Source organism: Mus caroli, unplaced genomic scaffold (genome assembly GCF_978045245.1).
Source record: "Mus caroli unplaced genomic scaffold, Mus_caroli_1 scaffold_2, whole genome shotgun sequence".
In the NCBI taxonomy this organism is placed as follows: Eukaryota; Metazoa; Chordata; class Mammalia; order Rodentia; family Muridae; genus Mus; species Mus caroli.
Window position 1 is genome coordinate 164,292,065 of NW_028227257.1, and position 26,371 is coordinate 164,318,435.

The 26,371-nt window shown below is 36.9% G+C and overlaps 1 protein-coding gene across 4 annotated transcripts in view; it reads right to left on the reverse strand.

Annotated features, from left to right (window-relative positions):
- Plxdc2 (plexin domain containing 2) overlaps window positions 1-26,371 on the reverse strand; it is a 395,182-nt gene that overhangs the window by 204,919 nt on the left and 163,892 nt on the right. For all 4 annotated transcript variants that reach the window (XM_029470933.2, XM_021154117.3, XM_021154114.2 and 1 more), the window contains one exon: window positions 3,679-3,825. In XM_029470933.2, coding sequence (XP_029326793.1) covers window positions 3,679-3,825 — 147 coding nt within the window. The remainder of the gene's footprint in view (window positions 1-3,678; window positions 3,826-26,371) is intronic.

Below are 26,371 nucleotides of genomic sequence, written 5' to 3' on the forward strand. Positions count from 1 at the left end.
CTCCAAGCAATCCATTCTGCTGCTATTTCTCAATTAAACAATCAACATTCACATCAATGAAAGGAGAAAAGAAAAAGTAAATCAGAGTGTTTAGTTGGGACAAAAATACATCACAATTGCTCAGTAAAAGGAAGACAGCAATATAATGATGTAGAGATGCAACAGTTTTGCTATCATATGTATCTATCCATTCACTGACCAGGTATATTCTCCATGTATCTACCATTTATCCACTATCAATATGTCAGTCATTTGGCCTGTCTATCTTGCTATCTGGTCCCCTTGAACAAGGACATCGACTCCTCTAAGGTGCCTTTTGTACTGAGCCTCATCTTTGTACTTCTGTATCTTTACATAACTCAATTTTACCCTAAAACCTGATTGGTTTTAGTATAAGTTCCTTCCTTGACCAAAATTAAATTAAAATAAATTTAAAAAGTAAATTATTCTTTGATCATGCTCTAGTCATTAGTCATGGTTCTGAATATTTTGCTGGGACCATTCATGCACTTTCACAACAACTTTAACAAAACTTTAGGATTTGTTTTACTTTCAATTATGTATATATGTGTGTATGATGTGCTATGTATTCATATATGCATATGTGTGTGTGTGTGTGTGTGTGTGTGTGTGTGTGTGTGTGAGTGTCTCTGTGAGAATATGCTCATGTGGGCATACAAGTTTCTGAAGAGCCAGAAGAAGGCACCAGAGCTCTTGATATTAGGGTTACAGTAGTTGTGACCACCTGATGTGGCTGCAAGGAAGTGAATTCGAAAAGTTCCCCACATGCTCTTAATCACTGTGTTATTTCCTCTTTTTAGTGAGCTTTTGCTTTTGAAACAGATTTCTTTCTTATTTTTGCGACACTGCCTCATGTGGCACAATGCTGTTTTTGACATCATTATTTAAGCGGTGATGACCTTGGACTTCTGATGCTCTGGTTTACACCTGTCCAATACCAGGATTCCAGATATCACTACCACATCCAGTTTACTTAGTTCTGAGGCACAAGCTCTAGAAGTTTCTGCATGCTAGGGAGCACTCTACCAGAAAGATTCATTTCCGAGCAGGTGGTTAACATTTTCTTATAAAAAATTATTAGGATTTTCTAAAAACAAAATTCTACAAACTCATTAATCTTTTAAGGTCTCCAGTTTCCTTTAGTGATGGTTTCTTTTTTAATCTCACAATAACTCTGGATAGGTAGGTAGGTATTTTTATCACTTTCTTTCAAGTTATAAAATTGAGGTACAGAGAGGTCAGAATCTGAGAAAATGAGAGTGGGAGGCAAGGTCTCCTAATTTTCAACCCCAGACTCCTTGTGTTAACATGGAGATGAATCTGGAGGAGTTTCCAATGAGAATGTCATCAATGGTTTCAGGGCAGAACAGTTCTAATGTGTCTGGCTATTGCATCAAACTCTGCATCAAGCACCGAGTTAAGTAATGTGGATTTGGAAATATAGAAAGAAACCCACAGAACTGCAGAACATAAAATGTCAGCACAGAGGAGAAGAAACAAGTCCAGGCTGGCTTCTAGGTTTAAAATCAGAAATGTTTGAACAGCTATCCCATAACTGTGTGACTCTGAATAAAGGATAAAAATGCTCAAATAACTGTAGAAATTTTAGGGGAGAATGTTTGCTTCAGTGCTTGCCATATGCTATGGGTTTGTTTAAAGTTTTACTTCCCAACACTTAGGAAGGCATACTCCTTGTTTTGATCTGTTCACTGCACAATTAGTCTTTAGCATCCAATTTATAGAGATCTTAAATAATGATTTATGAAGTGTAACATCAACAAATGTACAGTGGAGAGAGTGTACATTCACACACAAACTTAGAGTCTAGCGTGCATAGGTATTACATAAACACTATGGATTACAATTTGAAATAAAAATTGAGAGGGAAAATGGAGTGACTTGAATTGTTAACACAAATTAACTGATTGCAAAGTTTTACTTTGTTTTTTTTTTTAATATTGAAAGAGAAGGAAGTCCTAATTTATGTCTTCCCTCCTCCTCTCCTTCTAGAATATTCATGCACAACTACAAACTATGACAGACATTACAGATGATGGTGAGTGAAAGGCAGTTGTTTTCTTTAAATTAAGTTCCCAGTAAGACATTGTCTTGCCCCTCCTCTCATTCACTGTGAGGAATCAGGAAGGGGCCAGCATTGCTTCTTCATGGATCCCCAGTCTTCTGACTGTCCCCCTTTATCCCTTGTTTGACCAGAATAGTATTAATTATTCACCCCTGGGTCTTGCCCTAGCAAAATCTAAATTTGATTTCTCTGGTTAAATTTGTTGACAAAATGCACACCCATGAGCATTCAAATTTTATAAATTGGTGATAAGATTTGAGAAAACCACACACCTTCCCTTAGGGCTTAAATTTAAATTCTGTTTCTATCTAAATTACTAGAAAGTTTTGCATCAAGGATTGTCTGTGAGACATGAGAAAAATCTGCCCTCAAGTAAATCCTGCTTCCTATTTCCTGTTTTCTCTTGTGGGTTAGGAAGCCTCAGGGTAAGATGTACAAGAAGAGTTGTTTTCTGTGTGTGAGTGTGTGTGTGTGTGTGTGTGTGTGTGTGTGTGTGTGTGTGTGTGTGTAGATGTGTGTATGCACATGTGTTCATCTGTGCCTGTGTGTATGCAAGCCTCTGTATGTGTATGCCCATGTTTTTATTTGTATATGTGTGTTTTATGTGTTTATATATATATAAGTTTTATGTGTTTGTCTTTGTGTGTATGTGTGCCTATATTCATGTATGCCTGTGTGTATCCATTTCTGTGTATTCATTTGTGTGTGCTCAAATGTTTGGGTTTTGTGTGCTTAACTTGTTTTTATGTGATTTTCTGTTCATGTATGCTTATGTATATTTGTGTGTATATATGTAGCTATGTGTGTGTGTGTGTGTGTGTGTGTGTGAGAGAGAGAGAGAGAGAGAGAGAGAGAGAGAGAGAGAGAGAGAGAGAGAGAGAGGTGAATATGGGGGGCAGGGTATGCCACAGTATGGATGTGGAGGCCAGTGTCATTTCAATAATGTCTGAATTGTTATGCTATTTTGAAGACCAAAAGAGCCAATTCATTTAAGCATCTAGCATGGTACAAAAAAATCAGATATCAATGACAATTTCACATACACAAGTATGGTGTGAATATATCCACACCAATGCTACTTGAGTAGTGACAAAACCACGCCTTAAAATAAATTATTTGCTTCTAGAAAGGCAATTGGTAAATAATGATGCCAGTATATAAATTTGATGCATTCTGTATTATATGCTTTCCCTTCAATTCAGGTTCTTCACTCAAGCCTGTAACTTGGTCATCACACATTATCAGAAGTATAAATGTACTTTGTCATTTTTTTCCTGACATGAGAATCAATAAAATCTATTATAGGATAGTATTCAAGTACAAGCAGCTTTTAAACGATTGCATAAACGGAAAATAGTCCAATATGAACCACTTCTTGGGAAAAATATGTAACTTATCTGACACAGTATGGCTGAAATAATGAGCTAATTGAAACAGTTCTCTTGTTTTCCTTAGTATGTTATATATAGCTGTATATGATGATCACAGAATTGAGCATGTGGAAGGCAATCACATATTAACTGGATGCTGTTCTCACTGTGGAGAAAAGAACTATTAAATGTCAAGGCACTTACTGCAGCTTGCCGATGAGTGTTGGAAAGTATCCCGTGAATCTTCACTTTGTCTTTTTCCATTTGGTCTATGTTGACCCACAGATCCCGGCTGGCAGAATCCGCTGGACCATATATCCGAGAAATGTAGTAATTGTGATCCGTGTCCTCCTGCATTGGTAGACAAAGAGGAGCATTAACAGCAGGAAAGTTTCTATAATTTTACTTTCTTAAATAATTCTTCTATGACTAAAGGTAGCAGTGACCTTCACACTAGCAAATGACTCAAGTAGATGTAGCACAGTGAGTTAAAATGAAATTATACACGTAACATAAGTCATGCTCTTTAGAAGAAACATTTAAATATACAAGAACATAGAAGCAAATTAAAACGTTGTGCACAATATGTTTTCTTTTTGATCATAATATCAATTATAGAGACATAACTGATAACAAGACAAAAATGCTTGATTTAGAAATATTTAATGAGTATCTGAACTATATAATTATAGTTAGTGACAAAAATTCGTTCATTCTTTAAAAAAAATATATTGGGGCCTCTATTAGTGAATGATCCTAGAAATTCAGATAATTGCTTAATTTGGATTATTAAAATCTACTTCTATTTGAGTTCTTAGTATGGGCCTCACTACAGTGCTCTTCACAGAGACTTTATTTATGTTTCAGGCTCAATGGGGAAAATGGATGTTTTAAAACCATATGGCACTTGGATAATACAGATCACATACATGTAATTAGCCACAAAATTCAATGATGCCTATAAAGGATGTGAGGATGGCTCCTCTATTGTAAGCACTTGACATTCAAATATGATCTGTGATTGGGTGCCAATCAACCAAGTAAAAGCCGGACATGCCACAGTGTATGATTAAAAGTATTTCACTTTTATTGATATGTATTTTTATGTATTTTATATGCATTTTTGTCTGACATGTGGTCAGAAAAGGGCTCTTTGATATCCAGGTATCTAGAGTCAAAGATGGTTGGGGCATATCTGAGTGGAGTGTTAGTAACCCAACTAGGGTTCTCTGGAATAACCACTGAGCCATCTCTCCAGCCCCAAAGAGATGGGCCTGTTTATTCAGCACTATGAGAAAGGGGGTGGGAAAGTGCAAATCACTGGAACTCATTGATCCACTATCCTTCCAACTTGTGAACTCTATACTCAGTGTGTGACTCTAACTCATAATAAGTTGTTAAATTATAGTGAAATTCAGCCAATATCAACCTCTGGCAACTGCAGATATTATACAGACACCCATCCAGTGCTCTCAAATGTACACATACCCTAGAAATATGTACAACTACATACAAACACATACAATTGCAATACTGTTTATCAAGTTGAGGTATCACAAAATAAAAAGATATCTGAGAACATTAAAGTAAATATGAGGGAAAAAAAAGTCTACTGAGAAGATTGTCTAGATTTGAGCAATACAAGTTCAGGAAGTAAATTTTGTCTAACACATTTATTATCAGAGTGTTATGGTCATAAAATTGGAGAATCAAGCCATTTGTTCCAAAGTTGAATCTAATGTAGTCTTCACAGCTCACCAGGTAGATGTGGACAGAAACTGATTATGGAAAGCATAATGTTTATATCTAAGCAGTATTCAAAGAGATTTTGCATTATCCTTAAAAGAAATATTAAAGGTCAACATGGAAATTCTGAGGACAATGAATGTTAATCACAGGTTGAGTTTTTACTTTAATAAAGTTTGTAGTTTAATAAACTCATTTAATAAAGTTCTAATTACATTTGGGGTTCTGGGCAGATTCCTCTGTGTGTCCACATTGGAGAAATGTCTGCAAAGCAAAAAGAAAAGAGGAGACCCAAAGGATGAGGAAAAGATATGCTCTGAAGTTGGGAGTCTAGGTATTCCTGTGAGTATCCTAGTCTTCCAAACACAGCTTAATAGGAAGACTCATGAGGAGCAAAGCATTGTGTCATGTTCCAGTGTCTGTTCCAGCTCCCTCATGCCACCCTCCTACCTGGACTTCTTCATTAGAGCAAGAACCAGTCATTGCTTATGTTGCTCTTTCTACCTGTCACAAAGTGTTGTGGGCATGTGAACATAATTTCCAAGGTGGACCATTGAAAAGGCACTTAGGGGTACAGAGGACATAAGTTTATTCTGCTTGCTGGGAGATTTACATGTGAGAGTTGATATTGCTGCCATTTTGGCAGCATGATCAACCTGCTGAAAATGAAGGTAACACAGAGAGAAGGGAGAAATGGCAATGCATAACGTGCCAAAAAGCATCATCAGTTCAAAACATCAAAGAGTAATAATTTATTTAGTTATAATGAGTATTAGAAAAAGGTGGCTTTGGGGAAAACACCTGATAAGTGTTAGTGTTACAAGTTACTTTTTTTAAAAAAAAGAATTCAGTAGCATTAAAGTCCTCAATACAATCCTTAGGCATATTGTGTATCTGATTCAACCATGTGGTGGAAATAGCACAGAATTATTAGTGAATAAGGTTTCACCAATTAAGAGTAGAGTTTGCTTTAAAGATAGCTAATACCTAATTTCTTTAATTATTAAAACAAATAATTTGTACATATTGTGATAAATAGCATTGTAACAAGAGAAGAAATTATCTGCAAATTATGCACAACTTTGGGATACACACACACACACACACACACACACACACACACACATATATATATATATATATATATATATATATATATATAAAATTGCTGTGACTTTGTAAAACCATTCCTTCAATTTTCAGCGAAGTCAGACTATCTTAAGAACAATATTATCATGTCTGGAAAGCACTGAAGTTAAGCTAAAGACTTGCTACTGACTTCTATAGCTAAGCATGCCAAGTTGTCATGGCAACTTTTGTTCAAAGATGAAAGCAATTTATTGTTTATCTAAGCATGTAGGCACACAAGTTGTTAAATCCCAGGGAGGTGTTTGTTTCAGACATTCAGGAAAGCTATAAAATAGATGTTTCAAAAATTTGACATTTTAGCACCAGTACATTATTCAAACTACATTTTGTCATTTCCTTAGGCATAACGATTCTTAAAGAATTACTAAAGGTCACTCTGGGCACAAAGGGTTTTATTTTCTCTTCTAAATGAAACTATTTCTAACACAAGAGACAATAAAACAGTGTGCTAGTGTGATATGCCTACTTGCCAATTCATTTAGGAAACCAACTGTTACTGAAAGTAGATGGCTCAGTGGGTAACTCTAAATGCTATAAACTCAGTTTGTCAAAAAATGCCTGCAAATGTACAGCTGTAGGAATAGGACATCTTACAAAAACCTCAGAGGACAAGTCATCAGAGCTACAGGGAGGCATCCTGCAAGAACCAGTCTACACCATCTATCCTCAGCAACCTCTTCTGCCAGGGCTGTTGAGACAAATAACCATAGTACAGATGCTTAGACCAAACCATAACATTTGAACTTCAAGTTCATTTCATTGAGAACTACAAAAAACTGAGAACTTATCTTATGGCCATCCATGTGCTAGTAATTTCATACATCTGAATATATTAAACATACTCAAACTTCTCAAGGATAGTCATAAACTTATGACTACCACATAAAGATTAGTCTATAATAAATGGGTTTTTAATGTTCTTTACAGATGTGGAGGTTTATTTCATTCTTGTAAAAATGCTTTGGCAAGGCATAACTATTTATTTAAACATAAAGATATTTGAAATATCAAGTGTGTAAATCAGACATTCCAGACAAAAAGAGAAAGAAGAACATTAATTCTATGTGAACTAAATGAATGTGCTACACTACGAAAGTAAAGGGCACAAAAACAAAACTGAAGAAAGAGCAAAGTGAGAGTGAGGGCTGGAAGATGATGAACTTGTGAAAAATGTGACTGTATTTGTACTCTGCCCACCCAGCCTCCAGAAATACACAACACAAAATAGAAAACACAGCCAGGCAATATGTCTGGGATAGATGCTGTAGTATAAACCTTGTAGACTGTCCCTCAAAATCTATATATTAAAAACTCAGCTCCCAACATCCTTGAATTTTTCTAGAGGGTGTTTACTGGGGTAGTTAAAGTTAAGCAATGTCATCAGAGTGGAACATGGATGAGATTGGGTTAATAGACAAAAAAGGCATGGCTTTTCTCCCTTCTCCTTCTGGACACTCCCTTCCACAGTCTCATCCCTTACTTTTCTCTTCTCCTCTGTTAGATTCCCACCTTCCTCAGAATAGGTTCTCAGACATTTTGCAACAAAATTGTGTCTACTTGAAATTTCCTGTTGATAGTCTCTCCCCCTTTTCATTCCCTTGACACTGGTTTGCTAGGACCTATTAAATATCTCAGGTAAGCCTTAAAAGCATGGCCACCTCCCAAGTGCTAGCATCATGGGAGTGATTCCGTACACTTGGATCAAGAGAAATCCTATCAGTATCCAAAACAGACAAATCAGATAATATACAGTAGTAAGAAAACATTGGATAATCTAACACCTTCATTATATCTCATCTTCAAACAACAATCTATGAAATCTCAGAAAACAAACTCACGACTCAATTTCTCCTCTACCAATTATATTTTTTAAGTAAAAGGGAACATCTTTCTAATTCACAGAGATACAGAGAAAATATGACATCAATGAGAAATTCTTGACCATATAGTACCTACTATACTTGAACTTATAGTATCGGTCATGGAGTTACTAAATTGTCTATCATGTGGATTCCGGTGAACAATTAGCTATGCACTGCCCTGGCTCTGTTAGAAGTGCAGAAGCTATGACAAACATCTATTGTTGAGCACTGACTTCATGTCAAAAATATGTCACAAAAGGTCACATGCAGTTATGACAATTCTAAGTGGGTATATAATTTCTTTGCATTATGAATATATAGCAATAATATTCAAATTATTATGTATTGAATGTGAAATGCCCCTCAGAGGTTTATGTCTTGAATGCTTGCTGTCTAGTTGATACCACTATCTGGGAAGTTTGTGGCAATTTTAGGAGGGAGACCGAAGACGAAAAAAGGAAGTCCCTAGGACAGTCATGTGTCCTGGCTTGTCCATTGCTTCTTGGTCCACTAAGATGTGTCCTGCCTCCTCCACATGACCCTGCCCCATGAACTGAGATGCCCTGCCATGATGTCACTGTCATAAAAGATTAAAGTCCTATAAAAGAGTGACTCCAGAGAAGCCTTTCCTTTTTTAGTTGTTTCTGGAAGTCATTGTGATAACAAAATAATTAATACACTGACATGATTAGCTCATGATTCATAGTAGTTAATTAACAGATGAAACTGAAAGAATAAAAATACCCGAAACAAAAAATTTAATTTTTCAGGTCACCACTGGAGGAAGAAATCTAAAAGTGAATAGTTATAGTTGTGTATATGTCACCAAAGGCCAGCAGAAAAATATTAAACTCATTACTTTCCTCAAATATCACTTTCAAGCAGATCTAAGTTTATGAAATTACATTTATCAAATGTAAAAGTATTTTTTAGTTACTTGCTTCTTAATCCTCACTGATTATATATGATTGCATAACCATGTGTATAGACACATATAAAATTAATATATGGTACATATCTGTGTAGAATATATTAAACTCATACTAACTGGTTAAGTTTTAACTAATAGCAACTAGATGGAATAGCCTTCCCTAATATATTACTTGACATTTTCATAATTAAAACATTACATAAGACTGAGAATTTTGTTGACAGTTATACAAAATACTGAAAAATTCATGATTTCTCAAAGAAAACAGTCTTTGAGAAATGAATGCAATATATTATTAGCAAGTTATTTAATTTAAAAATCTAATCTTTTAAATAAAAATGTCAACATATATAAATAGGTACAAGGCTGTTTACTGTGAAAAGGTAAAGAGCTTTTGAAACTTTTCATCATATTCTTTGAAAACTTCCTAAAGACAAGTCCTTAACATACCAGGTCAGCCAAGCACCATAGAATTACAATTCAAGAACTTGAATCAGTTTGAGGCAAAGATGATATACAGATATAAACTGAATATTTTCTTTTAAGATACTAGCTTCTTTGACTCATAAAGTTCAATATTTTACATTAATGATAGCAAATTAATTTTAGCATTAAGAGAAATGTAAGAAAATGTCCATTTTCACGAAATGTAAAGAGACTGAAATTTTATAATCATTATTGTTATCACCATATCACATTTCTTCCTTTCTATTGATTTATGTAGAAATTACTTTATGTTTCTATGGTAACAAACACTGTTAATGAAAAACATTTTGAAAGCAGATATACAAGTGAATATTTAATAATTATTCAAGGGCAGTCTTAGACTTGAAGTAGTTTGTAAGTCAGCAAGTATTTTATTTTTAGAAGGTACTCATCTTTCTGTTAATATCCAATATAACCTGCTTCATTATTTCTAGGTCATGTTTAAAGGCTCACAGAAAATATCTATAGAGACAGCTACATCTGGCATCTGTAGGCAGGGGCATGGCAGGTAGCTAAGAGAGGAAGTATTAGGTATGTCCAAAACTAGCAGGCTGTTATCTGAACTCTGTTTCTTTTAGACTTGATCACTAATGAGTTATGTCATATTAGCAAAAGTTACTTATTCAGTTATCAATTCATTTCATATTGGTTTAACTTTTCTTGTACACAGAGTTTATCACATAGCCACATTCATCAGGTTGGATTACACAGAACAAAAAGAAATAGCGACAGTGGGTGTGGGGGAATGAGTGGGAGAAAACCCTTGTCCCACCAGAGTTCCAATGCTCTGGGCAGAAGAACTGCCACATGCTTTCTGCGCCCCCCCCCGAGGGGGGGGGGTGTCTGGCTGTGTCAAGCCATGGAATCCAAGCTCTGCTGTGGGTAGGCAAGGGGCAGCCCTAGGTACTGGGTTCTCAGCCTTGGGCATCCCATGCTGGATACCACAGGAAGAGCTGAGAACAGAATGCCCCACCCTCCAGGCAGCTCAGATGGCTCTGTCAGGCCCAGCCCCTGGGCAGAAGGGAAGAGAGGGCAGGGAGAGAGGGAGGCAGTGTGTGGATCCCATGCTGGCAAGAGTCCTTGGTCTGTCCATGGCTGGAGCTCAGGAAGGCCTTCTGGCAGGAGGTTAGATGCAGCTCATTAGGAGAAAGCCTACCCCATCATTTAAGCACCGTGGGCCTTGATGAGCAGAGACAGTCTATGGTTTTAGAGCTTTATTGTAGAAAAAACAGGGGAAAGGAGAGAAGGTAGAAAGAAAGGCTGGCCATAGCCACATGGAGAGAGGGGGGGAAGGGAAAAAGAGAAGGAGGTCTAGAGATGAAAGTAATAAAGGTGAAAGCTTAAAGAGAGTGAGGAGGGGCCAAGCAGCCCCTTTTATAGTGATTTGTTCTATCAGGTAACTGTGGAGAAGAACATACTTGGATATAGTCAGGTAACTGTTGGGATGGGGTCTAGCCAGAATGCCAGAAGCTTGGGACATTGTCTGTGTGACTGATAGTCACACACTTCTCTGCAGGGGGGCTGTGGGAGACTGTAGCAATGTGACAGGAGCCAGGTACCCAGGAGGTGTGACCAAACTCCTGCTGTCCCATGCAGGTGGAAATCTTAGCCCACTTTCTCCAAAACTGATGACATGCTTGGTCACAAACCAAGTCTCAACTGATACAAGCAAATTGAAATAAACCCCTGCATCTTATCAGACCACCATGGATTAAAGCTGGATTTCAAGAACAGAAACAGCAGAAAGCCTAAAACCTCATGGAAATGGAACAACTGAATGACTACTGGATAAAGGCAGAAAGAAAGAAAAACTCTAGAAGACTTTCTAGAGTTCAATGAAAATGAAGGTGCAGCACACACAAACTTATGAAACACAATGAAAGCAGTGCTAAATGGAGTGAAAGGAAAGTGTGTAGTTTGCATTGTCAATGAAATGAGCATGCCAAAGTTAGCATTGCCTCCATTTTGGCCACGAAATAGCCATACTTCTTAATAAGCTGTAGACTTGCCTCACAGTGGCCACAAATCACAGAATTCTTGCACTGGATTTAAGGATCCTTGGGTATGTAATTCATAATTTGTGAAAACCCAATAAATTATGAGTCCCTACATATAAAAGCATTTGTAAACATGCAGTATAATGGTAATTAGTAAAATGTATATTCATTTCTGGGTGTCACTGAATTTCTCTGTAGTTCTTGGTAAAATATAGTTTTATACTCAGCCACAAATCAGCAACAATTGTACCAAAATGATTTTCATAATCTTACAATAAAAGAGACATAGTTGAAAAGAATGAAATTAATGTCTGCTAGATTTTGTACCTATGCTACTATATACTGTTTGAGCTAGCCTGGGATGCCAAAACAAAATGCTTTAGAATGAGAGATTTACACAAGAGAAAATTATTTTCTATTTGTATTTGCAAATTCAAATACAATGTGACTGCTATTTAGATACATTTCTAAAGAAATAATGATTGAAAGTCCATGTTTGTTCCTATGCATATCTTCTTTCCTTCCCTCCCTTTCTATCCCTGCTGTACCCTTCCATCTCAGTAGTCTTTCCCCTTCATGATTCATGTGAAGTTCTGTTGCACCACCCCAGTTCTTAAAACATTCTGCCCTATCTCATGGACCGATTTCCAGTTTCCTGGCTTCTACATATGCCTGTTCCATTTGAATAAGCATATTTAACATTTAGAAGCTAAGATCCACATAGGAGAAGAAAAGAACATGTTATGTTTATCTTTCTTAAGTTTCCTCATTAATATAATATCTTCCAGTCCTATTAATTTTCCTGTTAATTCAGTTTAATTTTTTTCTCTGTGGCTAAAGCCTCCAGGTTGGTTTCCATAGTGAAAGCACAGTTTATACCACAAACAGGAGTGACCCTGTGGGCTCATCAGCATTTGCTATCATGTTTTCTTGGAAACAGCCATTGTGACTGGACTCAGAATATCAAAGTAGCTTTACTTTGTGTTATATTCTGCTATGTAAGGTTGTTCAACAATTTTAAAATATTTATTATCCAATTGGACTTTTATGAGAAGTGTCCATACAGTACAATTCATTTGTCCATGTATGTGTAGGCAGGAGTAGTGTATGAATTTGCAGTTCTTTATATCTTTTAGATGTTAACACTTTAAAGTGTAGCTGGCAAAGATCATCTGCAATTCTGTGAGCTTTCTGTTCCCTCTGTTGAAAGCTCCTTTCTTAGTGCAGAAGCTTTTGAAGTTCATACAACCTAAGTTGTCCACTGTTTGAACTAATTCTAGTGCTGCTTCATTGTATTCAAAGACTTCATACTTATATGTGCATCATGAAGTATGTGACCCATGTTTTCACTTAGTCATTTTGGCATTTTTGGAAATAAGCTAAGATTTTTGGAAATAATTTGAATTGAGTTTCTTTGTTCTGTTCTGTGTTTACATAATGATAGATAAAAAGCAAGTCTCCTTCTTCTGGAGGCAGACAAGGAATTTTGCCACCATGATTTACTGAATGCTTGCCTTTTTTCCTAGTCTATGCCTTTTACTATGTATTCATGGTTGTATAAGTTTTTTGCTGGGTGCTCTGTTATATTGCATGCTCTACTGCTTTTGGACACCTACCATGATTTCTTGTTACTATGGTTCTGAAGCACTGTTTGAGGAAGCATGGCGCCTCTAGCTGTGATCAGTCTTGAAAGACTTTGCTTGCTTTAGTCCTTTATGTTACAATACTAAATTTAGGGTTGATCTATTTCTAGTTTTTACTTTTCACATCACTTGAGGCTTGGAATTCCAAAGAATTCAAAGCTCAGACTAGTTTGGTTTCCTACTAGAGTCCTCTAGCCTGGCTTATAACAGATTACATCCTTGCCCACTAAATGGAGAGAAAGTCAGGTGTTTCCTCCTTCTGCCTTGAAAAAAACACTCATCCTATTTGATGAAAGGAGTAGGGTCAACCACCTCTATGACTTCAATTAACCATAATTGTTCCCTAAATGCTTTGGATCTGAATGTAGTCACATAGGATGCTCGGCCTAGCATATTTGAGGTTCAGGAGAAATATAATTCAATCTGTCTAATATGTATATGGTTTCTCTATTAAATTTGGATTTATAAAAAAGCCTCAGATGAGTCACCTTTGAAAAATCAAGAAAGTTTCTAGGGCTAATAAAAATGCCATTTAAGCTTTCTAATATAGAAGGATCTTCAGAAAAAAAAACAGTTATCTGTCTTGATATAATTATTTCATAAAGGAGGGAATGGGAAAAGAAGGAAAGTGAAGTAAATATCATTTGTAATTTTAAAAGAATTATGGAGAAATGTACTGAAAAGTCATCACTAAAGTTATAACCCAGTTAAGACTTTCATATAAGCAACATCTGTGGAAAAGTTGAATGGTTTCTTCCAACTGGTCAGAACTTGGCCAACATTCTAAGGTAACTGTTACAATTCCTAAACTTTCCAGTCTGACATGCAAATTTCAGATACATTAATGTACTTCTAATTGGTCACATTTTCCCTTGTGCTGTTATGCATTTAATGCCAGAGAACACTGCTTCTCTTCTCCTTTTGTTCTCCATTCCCTAAAGCAGCTATGCTTTCTAAAGCTTAACCCCCTAGGTTCATGCAGTGGCTGACCAAGAGTGGGACTGAGTAAGGAATTTTTATATTACTCTCCATCTTTAGATTCAGAACTGAATCTTTCCTTCCTTTCTATTGCACATCATTTTTCCATTAGCTTTCTGAACCACAATTTCTCATTGTTGTGAAATAGAAATGAGTTTAAAAACAATCAAAGCTGCAGTGCTTGGTTGAGGCTATTTAACATGAACATGAGAAGACAGGCTGGAATCTGGGAGCTCTTATATACTACCCTTGTTAAACCAGGTACTCTTATATGCTACCAGTGTTAAACAGCAAAGAGCAAATGAAAACTCAAGAGTCTACATTAGTTTTCACTAACATTTACTGAAGAATATATTCTCAACTCTTAGGTCTGAAAGCATGCTGAACAGAGAAACAGGTACTCATCTCTGTCATCCTCCATGAAGGGTTCTTGCTGGTTATTCCATTTTTGAGCCTTTGTTTAAAAACTAAGAAAGCAGGCAAATCACAGATTTACGACAACTGATCAGTAAAAGTGGCCAAAGCTTATGAGCCACTGATTCTCCAAACCTCTGGCTTGACATGTAATATGCGTTACGTGTTTAGCAGTTGTAATTATTTCATGAGTTAGCTCCTTATTTTTGAAGGGAAGAAGCTGAAGTTGAGACACACGCAGTAGCTCTACCAATGCAGTGCAGCATCTTTACAGGGACACGAGTGTTTCTGGGCCACTCTCAAGTCTTATGTTCTTTTCATTATTACAAGACCTTTTAGATATCAAGAACATTTCACTACTCCAAAAATACTTTGCATTTGTTACAATGGCTACTAGGAGCCTCGTCATCAGCTCTGTTTACCTTTCTACTAATGCATTTCACTCCAGCCTCTACAAGTATACTAATGCCTTACCAAAGGAAACCCTTTAAAACACAAAGCTAATTACATCACTCCTCTTTTCTATTGTGGGTTTTCCATCTCACATGGAATAAAATCCAACTTCTTCTCACCAATGAGGCTGAATAGACATCACTTCTATGCTACCCTCCTCAGCACATTATGCACTGCCGAAAACTTCCTTTGGGATGCTACTGTTCAAGGTACTGGATGCAGAGGGATGATGATGCCCTTTCCTCGTCCTTCATTTCTTCCTTTATATGTGTGTCTGTTCTCTCTCTCTCTCTCTCTCTCTCTCTCTCTCTCTCTCTCTCTCTCTCTCTCTCTCTCTCTCTCTCTCTCTCTCTCTCTCTGTCTCTCTCAGCCCAGATCTCCACTTCTGCCTCCCTAAAGCAGGAATTAAGGCATATGCCACATTTATTCTCTATTATTTAATCTCCTTTGGTTCTCTAATCTCCTTAGAAAACATTATTGCAATACCTTTATTTTTATACTTATCTAGTACTTACTTTCAAATCTTCATATCTCTCTCTCAACTCTATGCCCTCAGCTTTATTATACTGAGCAAAACTTTATAAAGATTGCGACAAATACATTTATCAACAATTTTGTTAGATAGCCTTAGTGTTTCTATGCTCTAAGTCCCCTAGGCCACCTGATTTGTCTGCTCTAGAATAACAGATATCCCTCATATCTGGTGAATTAAGATAGAGCTCCATTACTCAGGGCTTTTCCACTATGGAGTAGGCTGAGCCCAGTGAGTCACCGGGATGGATTCAGCAGAACCTCATTCATGTTCACAATGGGTTTAATCTAGCACACCATTGCTCTATAGCCAGACAGGGCATAGGATGAGGTTTGTGGGTTTCAGGTGGCTTTGGTCTCTTACTAGGTCTCTGTCTACATTGGTGATCTCTCTTATAAGTAGACTAAACTGGTTTATTCACAGAGTTACAGAATAACCCAAGAGACTAGACTAATAATCTAAAAGCCTTTTGCATTGCTAGAAAGACCTGCATTATTTATTTTGACATCACATTATTCTAGCTTGACTGTTTTCTTGGTTGGGTCACTGGATTTGACATAGGAGGGGCTTCAAGAATTTGTGGTTATTTTGCCATATTATTCATTGCCCTGATCCTGAACAGTCTGGGGAGTTGTAAATATAAAACCACTTAGCCACCTGGTTGAAGCTGCATTTTTACATTTAAGTAAGGCTATTCTCTTAATATGCAGGGTAAAATCAATAGGTTTTAGATAATCTGTAAAAGTGCTTTCCTTTGTCACAGAGGCAGTTTCAGCATCGTAAATCTTTATGCTGATTTCTAAGTCAAAGCTAAAAGGCCAAGGTCAAGTGATCAATTGATCTAAAATCACATCCCAGGGAAAGGAAAAGCTTTTTGGGAACTCAATTCACTGCAGGTAGCTAATGCAGAGGTTAAATAAGACCAAGCACAAGGGTAGAAGTTTTGCTCACTATATGAATCGTTAACAGGAATCAAAGGGAGCAAGAAGCAAACCCACCATCTATTGGTCATTTTGTCTTAAAATTACCAGTGCTAAAATCAAATGCATATTTTTATAATATTGTGCTTGCTGACTGTGCAGAAAGACTTGCAAGTCTATAAAGCTGACATTTACATCTTGCAATAAAATTACAAGATAGCTAGAAGAGATTTTTCATTTCAGTGCAGCCCAGGAGGCTCATTTTACTTTCTGACTCTGACTTGCAAAGCCACATAAAGGAAATATCAATGTTCATAGCCTCTTGCTCTTAACTAGTGGGAAGACCTCCTTGAAAAGTGCATGCAGGTAAATATTCAAATTAAGGTTGTCTGAGGGAGACTTGTAAAATGACCTGTTTACTTACAAGCATTTCTTAGAAGTGTCAGTCATTTAAATGAATAAGTATTTTTGATGTACTGAATATGTGCATGTGAGAGGTCTTCAGCCAGGTACCATGAAAAATATTGCTTATGATATATATCTCCTGCTTTTCCAAACTCGCTGAGAGTATACGATAACATATGCTCCCAAATATATCTCATCCTAGCCAGCATAAGCAATATTGTAACGACAAACTAAATAGTGTAACCCAAGGAGAAGACAGTCTTATTTTTGCTTTAGTGAGTAGATAAACAAGATTCAAGGGAACTATGAAATTTATTCTTGGTCTTAAGAGATGGAAATGGAATTAGAAATTGTCATCCTTAGCACTGGTCTGAATATAGGTGAATCTAGAGAGACAAAATGGGTTTTTCTGGGAACTAGATAGAACAATGTATGCATAGAGGGCAGCAATGTGATTTGGGGATGGCTAGATGTGTAGAAATTATTCTGCAACATGCCTTGAGTGTCATTTCTGAAAGTCTGAGAAAGCTAGAGCAAGAGCAAGAGGGTGAGAAAGTCAAATGGGAGCAGTGGATGAAGGAAGGAAGGAGGGGAAAGCTCTTACCTTTTAGGGGATAATATAGGACATAGGATAAATCAGCAAACAAGAAAAATAGAATCACCCATTGGTTTGGAAGTCATTTCGATAGGTCAAGAATAGAGCCAAAAATAGCTCAAACTAAGCTGCTTAAAAGGAAGGAAAAGAGACCATTGTGGGAAAGGCTGTGAAGAATTCCAAAGATTTTACAGTGCTTGAGAGGAGAGAAGCATTCCAAACTGACCCTGAACTCTTTGTCTTTAGTCTATAAACTAGGACAATCCAGAAAGCAATAATGAATAACTAATGCCAGTGAACATACCGAAGAAGAGCAGACCTCCATATCATACTAAATGCTAGAAAACAATTCCAAGCATTGGAAATGTAACTGAGGAAAATACGTAATAAAAAAATATTAAAAATTAAAAAAAAAAAGAAAACAATTCCAAGGTACTAAATACCATTGTAGCCTAAGCCCAGTCAAACAGTGGACACACAGAAAAGAGCTTAAAGGCACCCTGGCTCGATGAAGAAGCTCTTTCTGCTCCCTCATCAAACAACACCTGCATTGCTACCTTTCTCTCACTGCATACTTGAACAGGGGTTTCAGGTAAGACAATGCCAAGACCTAGTAAATGCCTTTGAACTACAGCCAAGGTTTACAAAGTTTTCCACACACTACCAACACCTAAAGACCTTTTAATAATTCCAAAATTCATGCCATTACACCAGGTGTACTATATAATCTGGGAAATGGCACACTGTTGTGATCTAACATGGAGACATGTCTTGGAATCTCTGAGCAAAACCAAAAACAAATACCATCAGTTAACTCAATGTAGAGCAGATCACGCCTCCACTTACACTTTTAACATTCCAGACATATTTTCAGCTTATTTTTATAGAATAATCAAATTTGTAGATTTTTTTTACTAGTGCTTGGGGATTTTTCAAACTACAGACAGCAAGATTTTTCCCCCTAGAATTCCGTAGAAGTCACAAATAATCATCGGAAACAGTGAACCTCCCATGTTGATATCACCTTCACAAATGTTGGTTGTGAACAGATTTGTCTAGAACATTTGCTGAACATTTAACAAGTTATATCTATAAATCTCTTAAACAAATAAATGTAAGACAATTCTGTCAATTCTGCTATGTATATTTAATGTAACATCTGAATCTGTGTTTTACCAGCTTTGAAACAAAATTTAAAAGAAACCCTCTTTAACCACTGAGTGATGGGTTCCATTGTTTTGAGCTATTTATACACAAATAAGATTCCCATCCAAATATGATGTCTTAGTCTGCCATTCTTTTCTTTTTAGTCTGCCATTCTTGCTAGAATTATAGAAAAGCAAAAATCTGTTGGTTTATAAGCAAAATATATTCATTTTCTCATCGTCTGGAATCTGGGAAGTTGATGGATAACACACAAGAGTTTGCTAAAAATCTTGCTATATTTTTATGTAGCAAAGGGAAGATGGGCATGGAAGTAAAATTCCCTCTGGAAAATATTTCCCTACCATTATCCATCCAATAATAAGTGTGGGACATTTGTATCCTCAACACTTCCCATATACCCTTGATCTTAGAATTATTGCACTGGGGAAAAAGTTCCTAACATGAGGTGGTAGACACATCTGACACCATAGCAGAGAATCCCAAGACTTGTACACCTATGCATGACAAAATCTAAATGTTGAAATAACTATGACTGTCTCAAATGTATTATTAATAAATAGCACTCAGCAGAAAAGAAGCCATGTGAAGAGTTCAGAATCTATACTTCTCTTGAGACCTGTGCTGATATAAAGATCTTGGTCACTGATGACATCAAGACTTGTTTAGAAGTCCCTAGGCTTGTCTGGCAGTTGTCATTAACATCCATTCCAAAGTTTTGCTCTAGGTCTAGAATTTTTAGATATTTTCTCAGTGATGGCATTTTTGGGGCAATTCTAAAACATAAAATGGAACCATTTTTATGAAAGTATACCACTTCCTTCTCAGAAACAAATACGCAACCAAAACACACTATTCAGTATTATATTGGAATTTTAGAGACTCTCATATGTGAATGTAGAAGACAGTATTGTTCCTGCATATTTGGGACTCAATTATGTTCTTAGTAAAGTGCATTTATCTTGGCTTTAAGGAACAGCAAATATTTATGCAAGAAATTTTTATTTAAAGAAAGATATGTAGGCAGGGCATGGTGATACATGTCTGTAGGCCCAGCATTTAGGAAGAAAAAGGATTAAAGGCCATTTAACTATTACATAGGGAGATCAAGGCCTGACAATGCTACATGTTACCAGACTCAAAAACAAAGAAAATAAAATCATACATACATGCGTATATACCTGCATACATGCATGCACCCACTCACATGTGCATCCACACACAGACACATGCATGTATACACATGCATGCACATATGTATACATAACCACTATTACCAGAAAACCACTGGAGGCTTACATTAACATTGCTTGTAATTGTCTAAGAGCTATAGAATGATATTGCATTTTATAACCACTCAAGGTCACTTAAGTTGTATATGCATATCAAATAAAATGTTCTAAAATAAAAATTTAAAAAACAGAATAGGAACTCTTAATGGAGTGCCCTTACAGTGTAATTTGGAATCTACATAAAACCTTGTGAGGTGAACACAAAAACTTAGAGACAACCTACTATTGTCACTTTTCTAAGGAGGCAATTAACCCTGCCAAGAGAGGGAGAACTCAGCAGCCCAAGGGATGAGCGTTTAATTGGCTATCCAATTTCAAGTGCTGAGACCTAAAAACACATGTGTAAAAGCAGCATTAAACAAATGTAATAGGTTTCATTTGTGTGTGTGTGTGTGTGTGTGTGTGTGTGTGTGTGTGTGTGTGTGTAATAACAATAATTAAAGAGACAGAGCCCATAAGTTTGGGAGGGAACACTGGAATACGAGGGTACTGGAGGGGTGAGAGGGCATGGGGAGAAATGTTATTGTACCTAGTTAATACAAAATAAATTTAAATAAACTTTGTTTAAAATCCAACAATTGCTGTTTGCTTATGTATTTTCTCCTAAGCAGATAAGTATTAGTTCCCTCTCATTAATATACAGTGTAAATAAAAGTTGCTTAGAACTGTTCCCCACTAATACACTAAAATTGGCAATAGGTAGCAAAATTTTTAAATATTGCTTCACTAAGCAATATTTAGAGACATCAATAAGAGCCTAGAAAAATGTGATTACAGTTACACCAAAATTATGAGTGGGTTTTATTCTCGAAGGGTTATTACCGAAAATTTCGGAGAGGAAGGATGGAGCATTCATGGATATGAATGAACAGAAGAAAATGCTCAAACAGAGGACAAAGAAGTAACAAACATTCCTCACAGCCAAGGGAGGAAGGAAACACCTGGACAAACAACACAGAAACGCTATGATACAACTGTAGGCAAATGCATAGGTGAAGCCGGAGTTTGTACTGGTTATTATGACCTGATGGTTTTGTAATCAGTCCAAGGTATTGGACATAGTTTCTTAAATCCAGCTCATATTTTGTTGCATTGTATAGGTGAGATTTTGTATAACTGCAAATGACCTAAAGATTTCACAGCAAGAATTGTGCCAAATATAGTTTGCTAAAAACATGCAAAAATAACAGGGATGGATTTTGCAGCCAAGAAGTAAAAGAATAACTGATTACTTTATATGCTACTGATTACTTTGTAATTCCTCTAGAATATCTCATTAAGAGTTGAAATTACCAGTTGGAACATCTTCTGGGTGTATGCCCAGGAGTGGCATTGTTGGATATTCCAGTAGTACCATGTCAAATTTTCTGAGGAAACGGCAGACTGATTTCCAGAGTGGTTGTACAAGCTTGCAATCCCACCAGCAATGGAGAAGTGTTTCTCTTTCTCCACATCCTTACCAGCATCTGCTGTCACCTGAATTTTTGATCTTAGCCATTCTGACTGGTATGAGGTGGAATCTCAGGGTTGTTTTGATTTGCATTTCCCTGATGTTTAAGGATGTTGAACATTTTTTTTCAAGTGCTTCTCAGCCATTCGGTATTCCTCAATTGAGAATTCTTTGTTTAGTTCTGTACCCCGTTTTTTAATAGGATTATTTGGTTTTCTGTAATCTAATTTCTTGAGTTCTTTATATATATTGGATATTAGTCCCCTGTGGGATTTAGGATTGGTAAAGATCTTTTGCATATACCAACAAGATTTTGCTGGCAGGACCCTGATATAGTTGTCTCCTGTGAGGCTATGCCAGTGCCTAGCAAATACAGAAGTAGATGCTCACAGTCATCTATTGGATGGAACACAGGGTCCCCAATGTACCCAAGGAGCTGAAAGGGTCTGCAGCCCTATTGGAGGAACAACAATATGAACTAACCAGTACCCCCAGAGCTCATGTCTCCAACTCCATATGTAGCAAAGGATGACCTAGTCGGCCATCTATGGGAAGAGAGGCCCTTGGTCTTATGAAGATTCTATGTTCCAGTATATGGGAATGCCAAGGCCAGGAAGTGGGAGTGGGTGGGTTGGGGAGGAAGGGAAGGTATAGGGGATTTTCGGAGAGGAAACTAGAAAAGGAGATAGTATTTGAAATGTAAATGAAGAAAACATCTAACAAAAAAAATGGAGTAAAAGATAAATAAAAATAGTATTTTTTCCTTGAAAAAAAAAGTTGAAATTACTTGCAGGTAAACATTTAAAAACATTCTTTTGGGACTGGCTACTTAGAAGAAACTTCATTTGTCTGGATATCAACTCAGTCAGGTTTGTACTTCTCCAGCATCATATCAAAGATTGGGTGGTGTATACTGAATAGAAATTTATTCATTCATATTTCTGTAGGTTGCTGAGTCCAACAGTGAAGGACAGCATTTGGCTGGGGACTTCTTGACAGAAGTGTGTGTAAAGGGAAAGCAAGAGTCAAGGGAAAGAAAGTGGTTGGGGCCAAGTTTATCCTTTGGTAAGCAACTCACTCCTATGAAAAGAGTTGTATAAGAGCCATGCTTGTAAAAGCCCATGTGTTTCCCAACCTCCCAACCTGTTAAATTGAGAATTGAGTTTCCATCTTAAAAGTTAGCCCATACTTATCCAAGTGAATTGTTTGAATGTTACATGCCCTGAATCTTAGTTTCTCCTCCAGTTACAATAATAACACTCCTTATCAAAAGCAACCTAAGAGAGAAAGAGTTTGTTTTAGCTCACAGTTCAAGGTTCAGTTTATCAATAGTGGGGGAAGTCAAAGCAGCAGGAGGTTCAGACTAGTAGCTAGAGTGTCCCACAGTCAGAAGAAGGCAATGAATGGGAGAGATAACCAAGCTCACTCTCTCCATTTTGTATCTTCCATGATTGACTGCTTCAGGGAATCCCTCAATTCAGCTGCTCTTCCCATACCAAGTGATGCTCATCAAGCTTGCCCAGAAGACCCCATGTCAGGTGATCCCATATCCTGTCAAGTTGACAATTAACACTTTCCACCACAGCTCTTAACAGACCCTCTTCTATGTGGCAAGGGGACTAAAAACTTTTGAGTGCTTTGGCCCTATTTGGTGGCCCTATTTGGGAGGATTCTTTGGTGTGTGGCCTGGTGGCAGAAGTAGACTTCAGGAGAAAGACTTTGAAGGTTCTATGTGCTTTAGGTAACACTTAAGCTCTCATTTCCAATGTGTGACAATCTGAGTGTTCCCCATCATATTCTGTGTCATCATGAACTCTACCACATTGCCTCAGGCCCCATGAACTTCACATTATGTCCCTGTCAACTTAAGGTGAACCAAGCTGTTCCCATGGTGGACTAAAATTTCCCTGAAAGTGTGATTCCAGATAAACCTTTCCTCATGTACTATACACATGCAGGTTATTTGGTCATGGAGAAGAGAAAGGTAACTAATACAGACAACATTAATGAAGCCATAACAGAGCCCAGATCCACAGTAAAGAATTCATAAATCCATAATTCTAATAGAGTAAAGGGACATTCATGGGGTTACACAGCTATTGTCTTCACTTGATTTTAAATAGTTTTAAATATGTATATTGTATATAACAAATGTTTTTATGCAATTAATTTCTTTTTTAATTTTTAATATTTTTTTATTACGTATTTTCCCCAATTACATTTCCAATGCTATCCCAAAAGTCCCCCATACCCCCACACACACTTCCCTACCCACCCATTCCCATTCTTTTGGCCCTGGCATTCCCCTGTATTGGGGCACATAAAGTTTGCAAGTCCAATGAGCCTCTCTTTCCAGTGATGGCCGACTAGGCCATCTTTCGATACATATGCAGCTAGAGACAAGAGCTCCGGGGTACTGGTTAGTTCATCATGTTGTTCCCCCTATAGGGTTGCAGATCCCTTTAACTCCTTGGGTACTTTCTCTAGCTTCTCCATTGGGAGCCCTGTGATACATCCAATAGCTGACTGTGAGCATCCACTTCTGTGTTTGCTAGGCCCCGGCATTGTCTCACAAGAGACAGCTATATCTGGGTCCTTTCAGCAAAATCTTGCTAGTGTATGCAATGGTGTCAGCGTTTGGAAGCTGATTATGGGATGGATCCCTGGATATAGCAGTCTCTAGATGGTCCATCCTTTCATCACAGCTCCAAACATTGTGTCTGTAACTCCTTCCATGGGTGTTTTATTCTCAATTCTAAGAAGAGGCATAGTGTCCACACTTTGGTCTTCATTCTTCTTGAGTTTCATGCATTTAGCAAATTGTATCTTATATCTTGGGTATCCTAAGTTTTGGGCTAATATCCACTTATCAGTGAATACATATTGTGTGAGTTCCTTTGTAATTGTGTTACCTCACTCAAGATGATGCCCTCCAGGTCCATCCATTTGGCTAGGAATTTCATAAATTCATTCTTTTTAATAGCTGAGTAGTACTCCATTGTGTAAATGTACCATAATTTCTGTATCCATTCCTCTGTTGAGGGGCATCTGGGTTCTTTCCAGCTTCTGGCTATTATAAATAAGGCTGCTATGAACATAGTGGAGCATGTGTCCTTCTTACCGGTTGGGACATCTTCTGGATAAAGGGAAATATTAAAATTATTATTTTATTCTAGGTTTGTTTTATCATGGCTCCAGAGGCTACTGCCATAAAGGTAGACTAGAGAATCTGTAATAAAAAAATCACTGTTAATGAAATTATTCAATAAGTTAGAAATTTCTTCATACTCTGTGAATTATATTTTATTCACAACTATAGTAATTCAATGTTTACACCTACAGAAGTCATCATCTCACCTCTAATTATAATAATAACGAATCTATATAATTGTGTTCATGTCAATGTAGTACTATTATGTGTAACCCCATCACAGATCCCCAATATCAGGTCACCTGATATCAGCCTATAGCTCCAAATTGTGAAAAGTTATAAACTTACAGACACTTTCTTATATTGCCCGAAAGATGATTGACACATAGGTGGTTCAGATTTCTTCTTTTTTGTCTAATGATCCCAAGCACCGATATCATTTTGATTACCCAACTGGTTGACAGGCTTGGTACAGGCATAAGTATACACAAAGAAGTTGTCAAAGTGTGTGTCTCTGGAGAAAAGAGATAGAAATGTTCATATAGCTCTCGTGCCGTCTTTATTCTAGGATGTGTCTACTGACTGTCTGTGGGGATTTAGTTATCCATAGTAAAAACAATGGCCAGGGAATTTCCAACATGTAAATCCCTATCCCCGACTTTCAGTGACCTCTGAACTCAGCCTTCTCCATTTAGAAGAATCTTCTAACATACACCTTAGCTCCAACCACTATGATATATATATATCAACACATATCTTTATATTCATAACTATGTATTAATTTTCATATTATTGTTATATTCCACTAGGTCATTAGTTAAATTAGTAAATGCAAAATAGATAGAGGAAATCAAGGGTCTTACTATGCTATCTTTTAAAAATGCCCCATGACCTCTGTTTTCTAAGGATTAATTTAGATGTTTGATTTTATATATAATGGGAGCATAGTGTGTGCACACTCCAGTGTAGGTGCCTGTGGAGACCATAGAGAGAATGGATCCTCATAAGCTGTAGTTACCCTTCCCTACCCATCCATCTCTCCATACCCACTCTGACTTAATACATGTAAGTTAATAAGTAGGACTATGCAAAAATATCATAATAATAAGCCAAGGAATAATAGCCAATCCATTGCTAGGTGCATAAGAAGCTGACAGTGAGTTATTGCTGAATTCAGTTTTCACAAGATATTCGAAATAACGTATGACCCAAGGCAAAGCTCAAAAGAGACAAGGTGTCTTGGTTAAGCCACATGAGCGAAGAATGGAATTGAAGAAGAGAGGTGTTGCTAAAATGTGCCGAGGTCAGAATGGCAATTAAGGACAAAAGTTCTGGGCAAGCAAGCTTCTCTAACAATGATAAAATATCTTAGTGAATACTGACTGTGATTTCTCTCATACAAAGATGAAATTTTTTGAGCAAATACAATTGGGCATGTTACAAATGTATCAAATCTGAAGATGAAAAGGGATCTGATAGCCTCTATCATTAACAGGCTCAATTCATATTCAGGTTAACAATGGTTTGAAAAACTCATGAATCTAATTGATGACTCCTATTAACAAAAAAACAAAAACCTAAAGCGCCCCCCCCAAATATTAACTAATATATTTCCATGGTCTTACCTTTTTCTTGGTTCATCTCTGGTTTGTTCTCATTCATTTGGGTGTGACTTCCTAGGATAGTGTTTACCTTGTCCCATACCTCACTCTACGTAGGCTATTTGGAG